This window comes from Phaenicophaeus curvirostris, chromosome 14, assembly GCF_032191515.1.
Source record: "Phaenicophaeus curvirostris isolate KB17595 chromosome 14, BPBGC_Pcur_1.0, whole genome shotgun sequence".
NCBI classification, from domain to species: domain Eukaryota; kingdom Metazoa; phylum Chordata; class Aves; order Cuculiformes; family Cuculidae; genus Phaenicophaeus; species Phaenicophaeus curvirostris.
Window position 1 is genome coordinate 18,972,517 of NC_091405.1, and position 15,768 is coordinate 18,988,284.

At 45.7% G+C, this 15,768-nt stretch overlaps 1 protein-coding gene across 2 annotated transcripts in view; it reads right to left on the reverse strand.

Moving 5' to 3' along the window:
* The window catches only part of KCTD15 (potassium channel tetramerization domain containing 15), a 39,367-nt gene extending 24,255 nt beyond the window's left edge, over window positions 1-15,112 (reverse strand). The window contains exons 1-2 of one of the 2 annotated variants that reach the window (XM_069868530.1): window positions 14,979-15,112; window positions 9,892-10,067 (exon numbers count right to left, since the gene is read on the reverse strand). In XM_069868530.1, coding sequence (XP_069724631.1) covers window positions 9,892-10,067; window positions 14,979-14,981 — 179 coding nt within the window. In that variant the 5' untranslated portion in view covers window positions 14,982-15,112. Of the gene's footprint in view, window positions 1-9,891; window positions 10,068-11,473; window positions 11,573-14,978 lie in introns of those variants that run through there. The other variant, XM_069868529.1, reaches the window with a different exon arrangement.
* Window positions 15,113-15,768: the final 656 nt, after the last annotated feature.

Below are 15,768 nucleotides of genomic sequence, written 5' to 3' on the forward strand. Positions count from 1 at the left end.
GACTCGTGTAACGGTTTTTGCTGGTGAGCCTGAGCCATTGGCAGAGGAAAGGAAGAACTGAAGAGGAATTTCCAGTAGGTGTTTTGGTATTGCAGCCAGAGAGCAGGCACAGAGAGGAAGCGACCAGCTGACATGTTTGCTGCAAAGAGCCTAGCCCCACAGCCACATTCCCCAAAAAAGCAGGAGCCCCTGTCTAAGGGCAACGGACAGGGAACCTCCATCCAAGGACAGAGCAATACACCTGCTGGAGAGGACACTGGCCCTACAGAATGAAGCTTGGACAAACTTCAAAGTAATCAGAAAAACATTAACTGCTGGATTTTGATGAGTTACTGAAAGCTGAACCTGGCTTTTTTATGTGACTGCAAGAGATTCATTCTTAAATACAATACTACGGTCATGGGTTTGATTCTGGTCCCAGTGAAGTCAAGGCCAAAGCATCCTTTGATTTAATTGAAAGCAGAAGCAGGCTCCCACTTTAACCCTCACGTCTGCAAACAGACTATAACTGGATGTGCACAGCAGAAAGAATATGCTCGGAACTTCTTCAAATCCATGCATCATTCTTCCTCTCCCCCCACAATATTAAAAAGCAGTTACGGTATTTTTTTCCCTCATCCAGCAGCAGCATTAAGTACTACTGTCCCAAATTCAGCCCTTGTTGCCTCCCAGACAATCCCAGCACGAGCAGAGGACCCGGTTTCTCTCTATTGTTACCTCCTGGTTCCCATACAGTTTCACTCACCAAATTTGTCTGTGAAATTGTATGTAAGTTTTGCAATGGCAGAATTTAGGCTGCATTCTCCCAGAAGGCACACCACGTTCCCCAAACACCAAAGCTGCAGCCTTTGGTTTATATTGTACTGGTACAACTTGTTGGTGTAACACAGTGTGACACCAGAGAGCATAAAGAGTCCCTGGTTTTCACCGTCTGATTTCTCAAAAGAGAGATTTGCTGCTGCAAAAGCATCTACCAGATCTAAATGGATTACCTGCAGCACTGGCAGCATCTGCACTCCATTAGGAGAGAGGCGTAATGGGAGCCTGCCCTTTGGACTGGGATTCCTTCAGCGTTTCAGCTTTACGGTGCAAATCTCAGTTTCCAGTGCTTGCCAACAGATCCCTCCTGAGTCTGACCGAGAGTAACGGTGCAAACGCTGCATAATAGCTTCCCAGCATCCACGTGCAGGACTCCTTTCAGGCTGTGCTTTATGTAGTCCTCAGCAGATAAAAAAGCAGCAATTTTAGCCTTTGAATGCATACCATACTGCAGGAGAGTGAGATCAACACAGTAGAGCGAACACAGGAATACATCTGGCTCAGCCTGCCTGCCGTGCTGCCCAGCTCTGACAGGCAGGCAGTCAGCACAGTGACAGCATCAATAAGGAACGCGATCGTGCACCCACGTGAAGCTAACAGCCATCCCGCCTGGCAGAGTTTCAAGTGAGAGCAAATCAAGTACAACTCCAAATCAGACCCCTCTAAAATGTTTACAGGAGACAGTTTTCTTTTAAGCACCAAATGACTGAAATACATGCTGGCCACAGTAGATAAAGTAAAGGAGCAGGCAGCTTGGTGGACAGAGCACGGAGATACCAGTTTATAATTGGAGTTTAATTCCAGCTCTGCAGCTTCTCCAAGCTGTCAAATTGGGATAGAAGAGCCACCAAGCTAGTGTAACTCACTAGCAACGGAGTTACACCAGGGATGAGAGTGATTGACCATACTTACCTGTTCCAGGCACCACTTCATGCATTCAGAGTCAGTACAGCACCAGGCAACAGGCTGATGTGCTGCAAGGACTAGGTACACTCATCACTTCATTACATTCCACATAACAGAGAAACTCGGCAAAGCCTATGCAGCTGGCAGCAGCGCGGGGCACGACCCATGTCAGCTACAGTCTGGCATCCTCCACATCATTTTGCTTCTCTGGGCTCGAGAGACCCAGCTTTCCTTATGCTTTCACATATGAATCCCATGTTTGCATGCCTGCCGATTTCTTCTATTTAAATATGCACTTTGTTCTTAAAGATTTTATTAACCCATGAACAGATTAATTCTGATTTCAGTTACCCGAGTACAAACGTGGGATAACTCCTTCTAAACCAGCAGAGTCATCTCTTTGAGAAGGCTGCCTACCAGGAAAGGCACACGCACGCACCCGTGCGCACGTAGCTTTGTCTCCATTTGCCTGCTAGTTTTACACCTTCAGCTGTTTCAGAGCCCAGGCCCTCCGGACACCCAGCAGAAGGATCTCCCTACACCGCTCAGGTTCTCCTAACTCCTCTCCAAAGATCACATCAGTACACATCGCTGATGGAACTCCTCAGAGGTCAACAGGCTTCCACAAGAGGTTGTTTTGGCCAGGTTTATTACTAGGGCAGTTTTTTAGGGGAATGGAGTCTATTTTGCTTCCATTTAAGCTTATGGTAAAACTCTCATTGACTTCACTGGAAGAGATACTTGGCCCAACACACCACTATCCAAACCACCTCCATTTATTTCAGTGAAAGCAGGCAAGGAATTAGTAAGGTCCAATGTATTTTTAAATCTTAGATTTCATAAATGATCGCAAGCATGTAGGTCACAATATATACACAGAAAGACACCTACGACAACCACCAGTGGGATCATTATAATTAAATTAGGCCTAGAGACAAATTCGTTTCATAACATGTTCCTTACAAAACAGATACCCCCTTGCTTCATAATCTAGGCAGTCTGTTTAATAAACTTTGTAAGTACTTCATGAAATATCCCCCTAAGCAGACCAAATCTACTTGCCACTGCAGGGTCTTTATAAATCAAAAATGTATAAATAAAAGGCCAAATAGCAGTGACGTGTATTCAAAGACCAATAAAAAGAGGTAACATCTCCTTTGCTCCACCATATAGTGGTTATCTGTGACCTCCGGATGCGATTTCCAGCACAAAGCTACTGAATCCACATCTTTACATAACTCTCTCCTAGCTATGAGGGAGCTGGGTGCAGAGCAATCAATAAAGGAGCTTCCCCTTTGCTTGAAGTGTAAAGTGGCTGCAGCTGTGAACCTGGGCACAGCACTTTACAGCTCGCTCATCAGCAGGAAAGCAGCCTCCACCAGCAGCACATAAAAGGAGACAGGTTGCTTCCACAGCATCCTATGGGAGTGGCTTCTCAAAATATGCTGCTACTGCTTTTCATGTTACTGCCCTGAAAATGACTGCTGAAAATACTTAAATTTGTGCTGCTGGCACCAAAGTGCCCTGTTAGGTGAGCAGTAAGCAAAAGAAGCAAGGAACAAAACTGTAAAGCACCTGACCAGCTTAACCTCGCAAGCTGGTAGAGAGAGCTAAGCCAAAAAAAAAAAAAAAGCCGATTTTTTTTTTTTGTAAACTAGACTAGGTTTCAACCCATTGTATGCAGGAAGGGTGGGAATTATTAGTGCGCTAAGCAACTCAACTGCAGTCCTGTTATCATTGCAGAAGAAAGGAAGAGCAGAGAAGGACACAAGGTCAGCTGAGGTTTGCACCAAAGGTACAGGAGCCACTGTTCAACACTGCTCTTCTGGACTGCTCTCAGAGGCTGGAAGGGACACCCCTTCTGACCACAGCCGGGATGCACAAGCTGCATAGAGATACTTGTTCTTCCCTTTGACCGGCTGAGCTGAAAAAGCTAGTATATGGATAGGGATGGGCAATTTTCTCAGATTTAGGGGTTTTGAGCAGCCCATACCAGGTGCAGCAACACAGCCATAATTTTCTTTCTATAAGTCAGACGAGTATGATTTGCTGTCTTCTCTCCATGGCTAGCAAGGTCTGCTCCATCCTAGATGCTGTAATATCCATTCACGCCTAGAACTCCATACAACCAGGCTGTAAATATACACAGAGAAACCGCAGTTTTTGAAAAACTGTTCATCAGAGACCAGCCAGGCAATATTTTCTTGTACATTTCATCAGCTATTCCAAGTAAACACACAAATAATTCATTCATCAAAAAGGCCCAGTATCAGCACCCAATTACAGGAAGATTTGTACTCCCGAAGGGAAAACTCTGCTTTCCTCTCCAGAGCCCATGGGCAGTCCCCGAGCAGCAGCTGTGCTGGGCAAGGCAGCGCTTATGAAGCCCATGTGGAGTAAACACCTTTATCATAGCGGACAGCCCAGCTCTGTTGTGGCTCCCTGCATGCCAGACAGCAGGAGATCCTGGAAAGGTGGACACAGACAGGTCTGAGGGATCACTTCCCATATAAATCCCTTTTCTCCTGTCTCCCCGGGTCAGTGAAGCTCAGGGCTAGGGTTACAGGGACTGTTCTCCTTTATGGCCAAAGCCACCGTTCCAGCTGTGCAACAACAGGCCTTGAAAATGCCAGGTTATCACAGTGTACTTCCATGGGCTCTCCGGACCCTGAATCCGGGATTTTTTTCCCCACTACTGAAAGCTAGAGACAGCGTATCTCAATAACCATTCCCAGCTATAACTACATCCCTGTTACAGCTTATTTTGCTTTTCCCTAGAGGCCTAGAGTCTGCACAGGGAAAGGGTTCCTTGCCTCCACCCGCTGCGCTCTGCCCTGCACATTGCCCAGGAGCTGGGATATCATCCTTGCAGCAACACACGCCTGCCCATAGGGACTGAGGCTTCACACCTTTCCCAGAGCTCACCGAAGCGCTGCATGGACTTGTGTGACCTCAGCCATGCAGCACGTGTGCAAAACAGCAATCCTTGGCTTCACAGATGGGAAAGACTGGATTCTCTCACACTATCTGATTCAGAAACCTGGGAACAAGGGTTTCATCACTTGCTCCAGCTCCCACTCCACTAAGTGCACCTGCAGGTCTGTGTGCAGGCTAGGGAGAGACAGAGGATGGAAAAGGCCCTTTTTAAAAGATTTTTTCCTTAAGTGTTGTGCTGGTCAAAATTCCCTTTAAAACTGAAGAGGGGATTTGCCCAGTCAGCAACCAAATAAGAAAAACTCACAAGATTTTCTCTAAACCACAGATGCATGAAATGAAACCCCAAATGATTTTAATCTCCACAAAAATTCTTGTGTTAATGCAGAAAAGGCACTATGTATAACCAAAACCTCTGTGTTTCTCCTCTTTTACTTCTCATCTGCAGCATACACCTGATCGCCTCAAACAACAGTAGAGCCCCAGGGAGCCCTGGCAGGTTCTCCCTGCGCTGCAGACCTGCCACACCGCTGCGCCGTGTCGCTAGGTGTGCGCAGAGCTCACGCGCCACGCCCGTCACCTGCATCTCTGAGCATTTGTAACATACAGTAAAAACACTTGCTCCTGACTCTTCGGGTGTTCTGCTTTAAAGTCTGCGTATGGTTGAAGTTCACAATACCTATTAAAATTAATGAGCTTTGCACTGCAGCTCACATGCAGGAGCATCTTGTAGCGATTTGCCTGAATGTTGGCCGCTGGCTCCGACTCAGAAACTCTTTGCCTTTTGGGTGACACGCAGCAGTTGACAGCCCACGAGTGTCACAGCCCAGTGTCACCCCACAGACAGGGCGCTTAACACCTGACCTCAGCAGCAAGAGTGGTACCTAATGAAAGGCAAAACATGCCACGGCAGCACGCCTGCCTACGTCCTTCGCTGTACTTAAAACGGCTTCGTTTAGCAGATGGGCAGGGATGAGAGAGGGACTGAAGGCACCATACAGGTGTGGGGTGGGTGAGCAGCATGAAATGGTGGTGGCTGGAGACGTTTGGGAGACACCCAAGCCAGGACGGGTGCTACCGATGCCGCAGTGGAAGTTGTGCTGGCCCAGGAGACCTGGAACCACTTCTGCTCCACATCAGGATCCTGCCCTACATCAGGATCCTGCCCTCAAGTGTGCTGCATTTTCACAGCCACCAGCAACCTCTGGTTATGAACAGATCTGGTCTTCACTCCACGTGATGTGTCCTGCGTCCAAGCCTTGTCTAAGGGCTGATTTACGTCGTAACTGCCAGCATGGGGTAAGTGACAGAATTTGCTGATTGGACCTTGTTTCCAAGCAATAACATCAACAATACACAGATTTGATGGGAAATTAGCAAATCAGTTATTAGAACAGTGACACTGGATTGATCCTATAGGAGCAAGAAATGTGAGATGTTCTCAGGTATGCTGAATTGTACGTCCTAAACTAATCCAAATTAAGTGTTTCCCTGCTCCCTCCCACGAAGTGCAGAGCAGGACCCAGTACAGAGCCCTTAGTCCAAAGAATGATGTGGAAAATCTGCCTGGTAGATCTCAGAAACCATCGTATCTGGCTACATGTGGTCAGCAATCGTGTCTTGTCAGGAACAGAGCAGTCCTAAAACTTGGAGAAGAGCATTCCCTTCAACTGAGTCCAGCCTGATGTGCCTGCAGAAACTGGGAGAGAAGCAGATCTCACCTGCCAGTGCTGACCTCCAGCAACTAGAGTGATTGAGATGCTGGAGGAAAACAGAATTAAAAACCACTGAGTCCCATGGGAGTAAGACTGGAGAATCCGGCAACATCTTTGGGTGTTCCTGGCTGCACGTTAGGAGCTGGGACTTTTGGTGTGGGTTTCGTTTTTAACTGTAAGAATTGTCTCACTCCTTTGGATAAGCACAATTTGCAACTCACTTCATAGCTGTGCTAGAGCTTCTGCACCCTTTCCAGCCTGTCATATAAACCCATATTCAAGTGTCAATGTGAGAAGGGGCTGCTTTAGAGGTCCTCTGGGTGAAAACATGAATGGAATTTCTAGAGGAAATGCTCTCAAAGATGAATAATTTGTCATCCTAGCTAGTTACTCTAGAAATAAGATTTTGATGGTAAGAATCACTAGCCTGAATTCAACAAGTGGTCCTTTCTTTCTCCCTGTAAGTCACAGCTACCAGAGTCGGGAGTTTTGGCAGGAGAACTTGCTGAAAATGAACTATTGAAATTGAGCCTTGGATCCAGCTAAGACAACATCATCTCCTTGTACCTCTGAGCTTGTTAACTGTAATGGCAATTCTAGGTATGCATAAAAGCAACCTCAAAGTACTACAGGAAGAGGGATTAACAATATTATTTCTGAGATAATTCCATTACTACTATTGTTTTTCTCTTGTTGATGACAATTTCTGTTATATCTCTTATTCTTTTTGACTTTCACCCTCTGAAAGGTCAGCTTTCTCTCCTGTATGGTTTTTCACTCAAAAAGCCAGCTGTAAAGGTGTGTAAGAGCAGTGCCCACGGTGAGCGTGAGTGGTTTAGAAACTATCTTTGACAGCGGCTGTTTAACCTTCTTCCCCTTTGTCACACCAGTCGTGCGCTGCTTACATCTTCTCCTTTTTAAATGAGAGAATTTATGTCCCCATAAAAAATTTACTGGAAAGAGGGCGTCTACCCCCTTTAATGCCTAACCTGGCAACCTTTACTTATGCAAATGTAATCACTGGACAAATGCTCTTCTCACAGCAGCTGCACTAATATAAACAACATCAAAGACTTCGTCAAAGCTGCTCTGAAAGAACTCTGGGATCACAGAACGCAAGATTCAGCCTCTGACTTCACACCACCAGCCGTTCACTTACATGAGACTTCCCAAATGGGATCCTTCTCTCCCTGAACTAGAGCCAACCACGTAACCTGGGAACAGCCAAGCAGAGCCGGACGAGTGGGCTGAGCACAGTCAATCCTAACAAATTACAATAAGAAATGTATCACGCTGCCTGCTGTCAGGTGTAATTTGTATCATACCAAAGGGGTGACTGGAGAGCAGGTAGAGGCAGGAACTGGTCATACCCATACTTGCTCCTGCTGGGCCTGATCTGGCAAGCTGCTGGGAGCTCTTCCCTCCCACTGAAGTCAACGTTGAGCTGAGTTTGCTCAGGACCTAACAGGACTGGGCCTCCTCCTTTGCATTAACCAGGAATGAAAGCCGGACAGACTCAATGTGGGGTAACCAACCACGCCTGCTACACAGCACTGCGGGAAAACTAATTAAAAAAACCTTTAAAAAACAAAAAAAGGAAAAAACAATAAATTAAGGTGCGTCCTTCATCAAGCTTTAAAATGTATGTAGCAATACGTCCCACTTGGGATGCTGGTGAAAGGTTATCTGTTGCTATAAAAGTATATGTGATTTACTGGTCTCATCCTGTAAGCTCTTACTCCAGCAAGAACTGATGTTTGAGCAGCTGAAAAAGCACTCGAGCCTTATGAGATAACACAGCGACACAAACGGAAGGCAGAACACAGCAGAACATCAGGCAGCATATGAGCTTTGGTCAGTTTTGTACTTTCTGATCAAACAAAATACGAAAAGTAAAGAAATACACTTTATCAAACAGGAAAAAATATGGGTTTAGATCAGTAATCTTTTCTCTTTAAATAAAACCTGTGAATTCATGTATATTCTCCCAAGGCTTCCATAACTGAAGCTTTTATTAAGTAAGCCTGATATGGGGCATATTTTTAAAATAGTGTCAACAGGGATATTTTAAAATGTGGAAACAGATGTGCTACTCTATCACTACCACTGAATCTTCTCTGTTTTATTTTATACTATGAAGCATTTGTCTGCTTCCCTGTTATAAATCACTCCCCACTGAACAGATTTCTTTTCTATGATTAAAGCAGTACCACACAGACATCACTGAACAGACACTGTCCAGAAAAATCATATTGGTTTGGCCTGACTATAAAATACAGGCATTCCAATAATTTCCATAGAGAATTTCAGAGCTCCCTTTTCTTGGAATGAAATCACAGCCATATGCTTTATGACATCAGAGGCGTTTCAAGGTGTTTCCATAAATGTCATTCATCGCTTGGGAATCTGCCAAATCTGTGCAAAAATCCCTAGTTCTTTTAAAGGAAAAATCTTCCAATGAAACTAGAACTGTACACTGGTTGTCATACCAAAAAAATAAATCTATCCTTCATGGAAACACTGGCCATGCAGGTAGCGAAACCTCTGGCAACGAAATCTGCTGGCCTGGGCTCTGGTTTGCTTCTGAGCCAACAGTGCCTCCTTTGACTAGTCCACTGGGCACCCTGGCGATGCACATCCTCACCTTCCCTTGGTTACACAGGAGGCACTTACCCTTCAGAAAAATAAGCAGTCTGAATGACAAAAAGCTGAATTTAGCGATTGTAACTGTAAATCAAAATCAGGTATGTCTTAACGTACTGCTCCAATGAATGTGCTTTAACCCTTAACGCAGCGGTCCCTTCCACGCTGCCTAGAATCATCCATCCTTCCCGGTCTCTCTGGGCACCGGGAGCCAAGCAAATAATATACAAACGTACTCTCACGCCACATCTATTCGTTCTTTGGCACATCTGGAGTCTACTCAGAGATAATACTGGCCAGATCTAAATACATCTTGCCAGCCATCACCGGCCCATCCAGCACCAATAGGCCACCCTGAAGCAGGCACAGGATCAATGCAGGGTGCAGGTGCAGGCAGACAACACAGGCTGGCCAGCACCAAAGGAAAGGGCTGCTGACACCGAGGCACGTGGCTGACTCTGAGATTAGGAATGTGGCTCGCCGACAGAAGCAACCACTAGTCCCAGTGTAACAGAGCCGTTCTGTTTCCTTAAGGAACGAAAAATGAACCTTTTCCCCCTTAAATCTGAAAGGAAGAAGTTGCTTGGTATGGTTGGAAATAATCTAGGGCAGCAAACCAACAGGTGCTTCAAAAGCATCAGCAGACATCGAGAGAGAAAAAGAACAGAATCCTTCAATAACACATACATTTTACAAGCTTTTTTTTACTGTAGAACCCCAGTGAAGTTACTGTATAAATCAGAAACTGAATAATTCATCAGTGGTGAATATATAATAAATCGTATTTCGCCTTGAAATATTCCTCACAGGTACAAACCTCTTCCCACGCCATGACCAGAAGCAGGCAGCGAGCCCGAAAACACCAAGGTCTTACCTGGAGTCTGGGTACTTCGTCAGGGTAGCCAGGCTGCTGGTGTACATGTGTCCTCCTACATCGATGTGCACGGGAGCGTTCGACTTGGTGAGCTGAGCTGGGAGAGGAATTCCTTGAGCAGCCAAAGGAGAAACCGGGGACCGTGTTAGAGACAGACGGGACATGCTTCTTCCCTCCTGCAAAGGGGAGGCAAAAAAGAACAGTTTCTCTTAAATGCAGCAGTGCGTTACCTCTCTTTCCAGTGTGATCAGAGATCTAATCAGATCATTTTTGCATCTGCCTGATCACATATTCGGCTAACAAATTATTGCCACCACTGTAATTAAGTGTATTTGCATCATTTTCTTCAAAGTACCAGAGGGGAAGAGAAAGATGCTTATTAGCAATAAGAAATCCAGAAATAAAAATTTTTCAAGGTGTCAGCCTCAAGGGGCATAAAACAAACTGCAAAATTCTAATTAAAGGTCGCGGGCTTATGTGTTAGATGTGAAATATCCCCTGACAAACGAATAACCAATTTGTGAATTGGGATTCAGGGGGTTTTTGCAAGTTTGTCTCAGCAACAAGACACCTCTAAATTAGTGACTTCCTCAGTACCTAAGGCATTTAGATTATACACGCAGTAAATTTCACATCAAACTAAGATCAATTTTCTGGTTTATTTTCAATAATTGTGAATATTAGACACAACAAATTAATAAGCCATCAAACTGAAGGCAATTAATACCTGGGAGCACCAAAAACAGGAAAATACATAAACTGACCCACACTTTCATGACAAGACATGTTAGCAATTACTGTACAATATGGCATGTGAAATTACAAATCCAACAACCCACCTCATGCTCGCTGCCCTAAAAATATCTGAAAACTCGTGAAATTTCAAGACCCAAAATCTTCAGCTGACGTACAAAACAAAAAGTACCAAAACGCCTGAAAACTGAACAGGACAACCATAGCAAAAGAGAATTCCTCAATTCTCTTCTGTAAGAAAAGCAGAGCTTATTCTGCATGAAACGTGTGTCTCAAAGCTGATTTCAGTTAAATTGGTAGAGACAGTAGACATGTCAAATGGAAAAAAACCTTTTATAAAAGTTTAAGAGAATGTCCATCCATCCTCCCCCCATGGGTAAAGCAACATATGCAAAACATTACAGCCAAAGAAATTTCTGAATATAATCTAATTTCCTCGCTATTCTGTTCTGCAAGCGAGCTACCAAGCACTCAGCCTCTTCCTTACATCTGACAAGCACTTCACACACAGCACTGCAAAGTGAATTCCCATTTCTCCCACATTACTTTGGCAATGTTTCTCAGAAATCTAAAGCTGGTCTCGCCTTTCCCTTAGCAGCAAGTATTCCCCACAAGACGCCCGGCTACGCCACTCGATGAACATACAATTAGCAACAGTCTTTGCAAAAAAAAAAAAAAAACCAAAACCACTGAGGTATATTGAAAGGGATTGAAAAATGTTGTTAGATCTGGACAGCTTCACAAAGTCATCACAACATCTCCATTTACTGTATTTCATCTCGGTTAGTTCTTAAGACTTCCCTGCATCTACAGCACAGAAATACATCACCCCATTATGAATCCACATCCTTTCCTCTTCGGAGGCTGGACGGACATCTGCACTGAACACGGAGCAAACACCAACTCTGTCCTAGGACTCCTGTGTCAGCCGATGCAAAATTGGGCATTAACATTTTTACTACAGCACCACCTTCAAGGAAAGTGATTGAATCCTTTCATGACTGAAGACGATGCTTTCTAGTTTCCCACAAGAGCCTGTCGCGGGCAATCTTCAGTAAACATGTCATATAGCATAAATAAAAGAAGCAACTTTTAAAAACAACTTAGTACGCAAGCACCTACAGTATTTTAGCGGTGTGTTTATTAATCCGTGGGTGCCTCAGCTGTCTGCCAACACAGACAAAGGGGTTTTTTTTCTTACCAAAGAGCACTGTAAACTCATGTTCACTCTCTACTCCTTCACTTAAATGAAAGGGTCAGGAGATCCAGGCTGAATGTCAACCCTGCCTTTGTTCAGATCCCAACTATTATCACTGATGATGAAGGTACAGACCTCGCACGGTACAGAGCTGCCTTAGAAATAAATCTCACGCAGTTTCACAAAACAAGTGCCTAATTAGGGCTTATCTGCACCCTGTGTTACAATTTCGAAATGAAATCAAAGCACTTCCAGTCCTCTGTAAACGCGCCTTCCATTTAACCGTTTGTCTTGAAATACAGACTTCAATTTTAAAATATGCACAGATAGCTCAAGATCAAGTGATCTGAATCTATTTGTGCATATTTAAACACTGCTGCTGTCTTAGGATTTTGTTTAATGTTAGTATACGAGTAAATTCCTTGATCTGTAGAGTCTGAGATTCTCACTGAGGCCATACTCACACAGTAGATATTTAATTTATACTATTCACTGGAGGGACCTTTTGAACAATCCTCTGCTTTTGGCATCTCTCAGCTAGAGCATGTGTTGAAAAAACACTTAATTATAGAAAATCACTGGAAAGCTAAAATAGTTCTCAAACTTTTATGGCTTTTCTTACTTATTGAGGGTGCCACTGGCTTTTTGGGGGAGGGGAAGGGAAGGAGGGGGAATTAAAACACAGGCTTTTCCCCTGGCTGGAGAGGATTCGTATTAAGAAAATGAACCCACCGTTTTTATTGAAGTTGTGGAATTCAATCATTTTCGTATGGGCAAATTATCAAGGGGTGTAATTGCTAAGCACTACACAAAGGGCACTGAAAACACTCCTATCGCTCCAAAAAAATAAATACTCCCTATTTCTTAAGGTACCGTAACCCTATTTCTAATGGCTCTTTCCTCTTCTTAATGGAAAACGCAGCTAAAATTCATCACACTGAGTAATGCACTTATTTTATGCACAAAGCAAAATCCTAAACGTATTTATCCAGTAAAAGTCTTTATGCACATATTTTCTAATACTGATGTGAAAATTAAAACCTTAAGGGTAAATATCGCAGAAACACTAACAAACTTCATTTATTAAACCATGTAAAATAATCCTTGCTCTTCAGTTGCCTACAACAGGATACAGCATCCCAACCACTGGCACAGGCAATAACCCCGCTCTAATAAGTAACACAGGAACCTGCTGAAGGCAAAATCAATAGAGTCTGATTCCCAAATTATCTGAATATTTAGTTTTTCAAACATTACACACCAAGATCTTTCAGAGCCAGCTTATCTTTTTCTGCCTTTCTAAGCTAACTGCATAAGTGCTGCTTGTAAAAACTATTTGCCCATGCAAAGTGAAATAATCACAATGCCATGCTCATTTACACACAAAATGATTTTGTGTCCCATTGTGCTCACAGTTGTTCAGCTCTCTAGGGGTGATTAAACTAGCTATGCTGCTACAGCTTGAGATGATTTCACTGAATCGTTTCTCCATGAAGTTGCTTCTTTGCTAAGCTGTTATTTTAACCATAAAAGGTAAACAGAAGGCAGTTGTAAGAGCTCCATTCAGCTCCGTGCCCAGGGCTATAACCCTAGGGCAGAGAATGCTGAAAGACTGCAGAATTTTCCAGGGTGTTGCCTTTCTTGCTCTAAAGCCTTCAGGAATACTGTTCATTTAATACACACTCTAGATGATACATTTCAGATCCTGCTAAAAGAAAGACTTCAAAAGTCTAAGAAGTTTTGGGCGGATGAAGCTTTCCCACCTCTGCACATAGCTGGGGGCCATGGTAACCAACACTGCTGTTGATGTTGGGAAAATAGAGAGAAATAAACCGCGCAGAGCAGACAGAGAGGGACGAGGGAGGTGAAAGGTTGCAGGAAAAGAAGCAGGCGGCAGTCTGGAAGGGATAACGAGAAAAAAAAAAGGGGGGAAAGAACGAAAAAGGAGGCGGCTCTGAAGGAGAGACGAAGTTAAATCGAGGAGCAGGCACTTAGAGAGGCTACAGATGGGGAGCGGGGCTAATTAAGGACGTAAAAGCGCTTTGTTTCTAAAGTTTATGATAAAAATTAATTGAAACTAATGCTGTTATTCACTCGCGCGGTTGAATTCCTTCACGCAGGCTGCAGACGGCAGGTTTATAAGGAGCTGCCAGGGCGCTGAGGGGGGGGGGGGGAGAGAGGCCTAGGGGGGCCGGGGGGAGCCCCGCAGCCCCCCCGGCAGCGGGGTCCCCGCTGCCGGGGGGGGCTGCGGGGCTCCCCCCGGCCTGAGGGTCGCAGCCACGGGCTCGACGATTACCTTTGTCTGTACCCAGAGCCCCAAGAGCGGCGGGGAGCCCCGATCCCGGCCTAAAGACAAAGGTTGGGGTGGGGGGGGGGAGGCTGCAACACCCACCCACCCCCCCCAGGCCCCACGCGCAATTCAAACTCCGTCAACATCCTCACCCGCTTCTTCACTGAAGCGAGTGACAAGAGCCGGTGCCCAAAAACTTTTGAAGGGGAAGGGGGGAGCTCCAAAGCGGGGGGGGGAGGAAAAAAAAAAATAAAAAGAAAAAGGGTTTTTCCTGCTCTCCGCCTCCCCCCCCCCCCCCCCCCCGTGAGGTCTCCAGCCCATTGAGAGCGAGTTTCACGTCACCCAAACGCCTTTCCCTGCTCATGGTCAGGGAAATCACCGGCGAGGCAGCCAGCCGGTCACTCAACTTGGTGCCTTTCCCTGGGAACACGGTGTCTGCCCAGAGGTGAAACCCAAGCAAAAGGAGGAGGGAAAAAAAAAAAAAAAAAAAAAAAAAGGCACAACATGGCGTCCTTTACTTATTCCCACAGAACAAGAAAGGAGATGTCTTAGATGAACGCAAGAAAAGAGGCAAAGAAAAAAAAAGGCAGCCGCGAATTCCCGATCCTGACCATCCAATGGTGTCGAGCATTAGCCAGGCTCATGCATTAATTTTGCAGGAGCGCGCACATCGCATGCAGGAGCAGAAATGCAAACTATAGCCTAGAGTGGTTTGAAGTCTACCCCAACCCTTCCACTCTCACTGGCGCCAGAGTTTCATTCACAGCTCCGCTCCCCGCCGCCTTCCCCCCCCCACCCCCCCTTCCCCCTCCTCCCTTCCCTTTGTGCCGGCGCCCCCCGCGTTACCATGCGCGCCCGCGGAGCCACCGCGCTGCGTCCGCCGGCTTCGGGGCTCTGGCCGCGTCCTCAGAGCCGGGGCGGCACCCCGGGGGCTCCGCCGGTGCTGCCCATGCTGGAGCGGAGCAAAACAAACCATGCACACACACACACAGAAAGAGAGAGGGAGGCTGCCAACGCGTCCTGTCGCTTTAAAAAAACACCCCTCCGCCGCTTCTCCTCCGCAGTTAGTTTGAAAAAAAAAAAAAAAAAGGCACTTTCCGAAAAAAAAAAAAAAAAAAAAAGAAGAAGGAGCGAACGCGCATCGCTTCGCTTCGCTCCTCCGCACGCTCGCTCCTTACCTCTGAGAACGCGGAGATGCGGAGCCCCCCTCTGGCTCTGGGCTCCGGTGGGTTCGTGCGGGGATGGGCGCAGCTTTTGGGCTTTTTCCTCACTAGCCTCGCTCCGCGGATCCTGCTGCGATTGTTATTATTTTTAAAGCTCCTCTCGCTCGCTCCCCCTCGCTCGGCTTTTTGCTGCTTTTCTGTTTATTTTGTGGGTGCGCGGATGTGTGTGTGCGTGAGGGGGGGGGGCAAAGCCTTTAAATGAAACTGCCGAGGCTGTTATGAGAAGAAAGGCAATAATCCCGTCTCTAAATAACAGAGGGAAGGGAGAAGAGGAGGAAAAAAAGCGAATTCTTGCTCAGGGCTTTGCAAACGCCTGCAGGGCAGAGGATTAGGCTACAATTAGCTCAGCCCTTTGCTCTCGCCCGAGCTAATTTTGCGATGAAAATTGGATATTTTTCCCTCCTTTTGGTGAA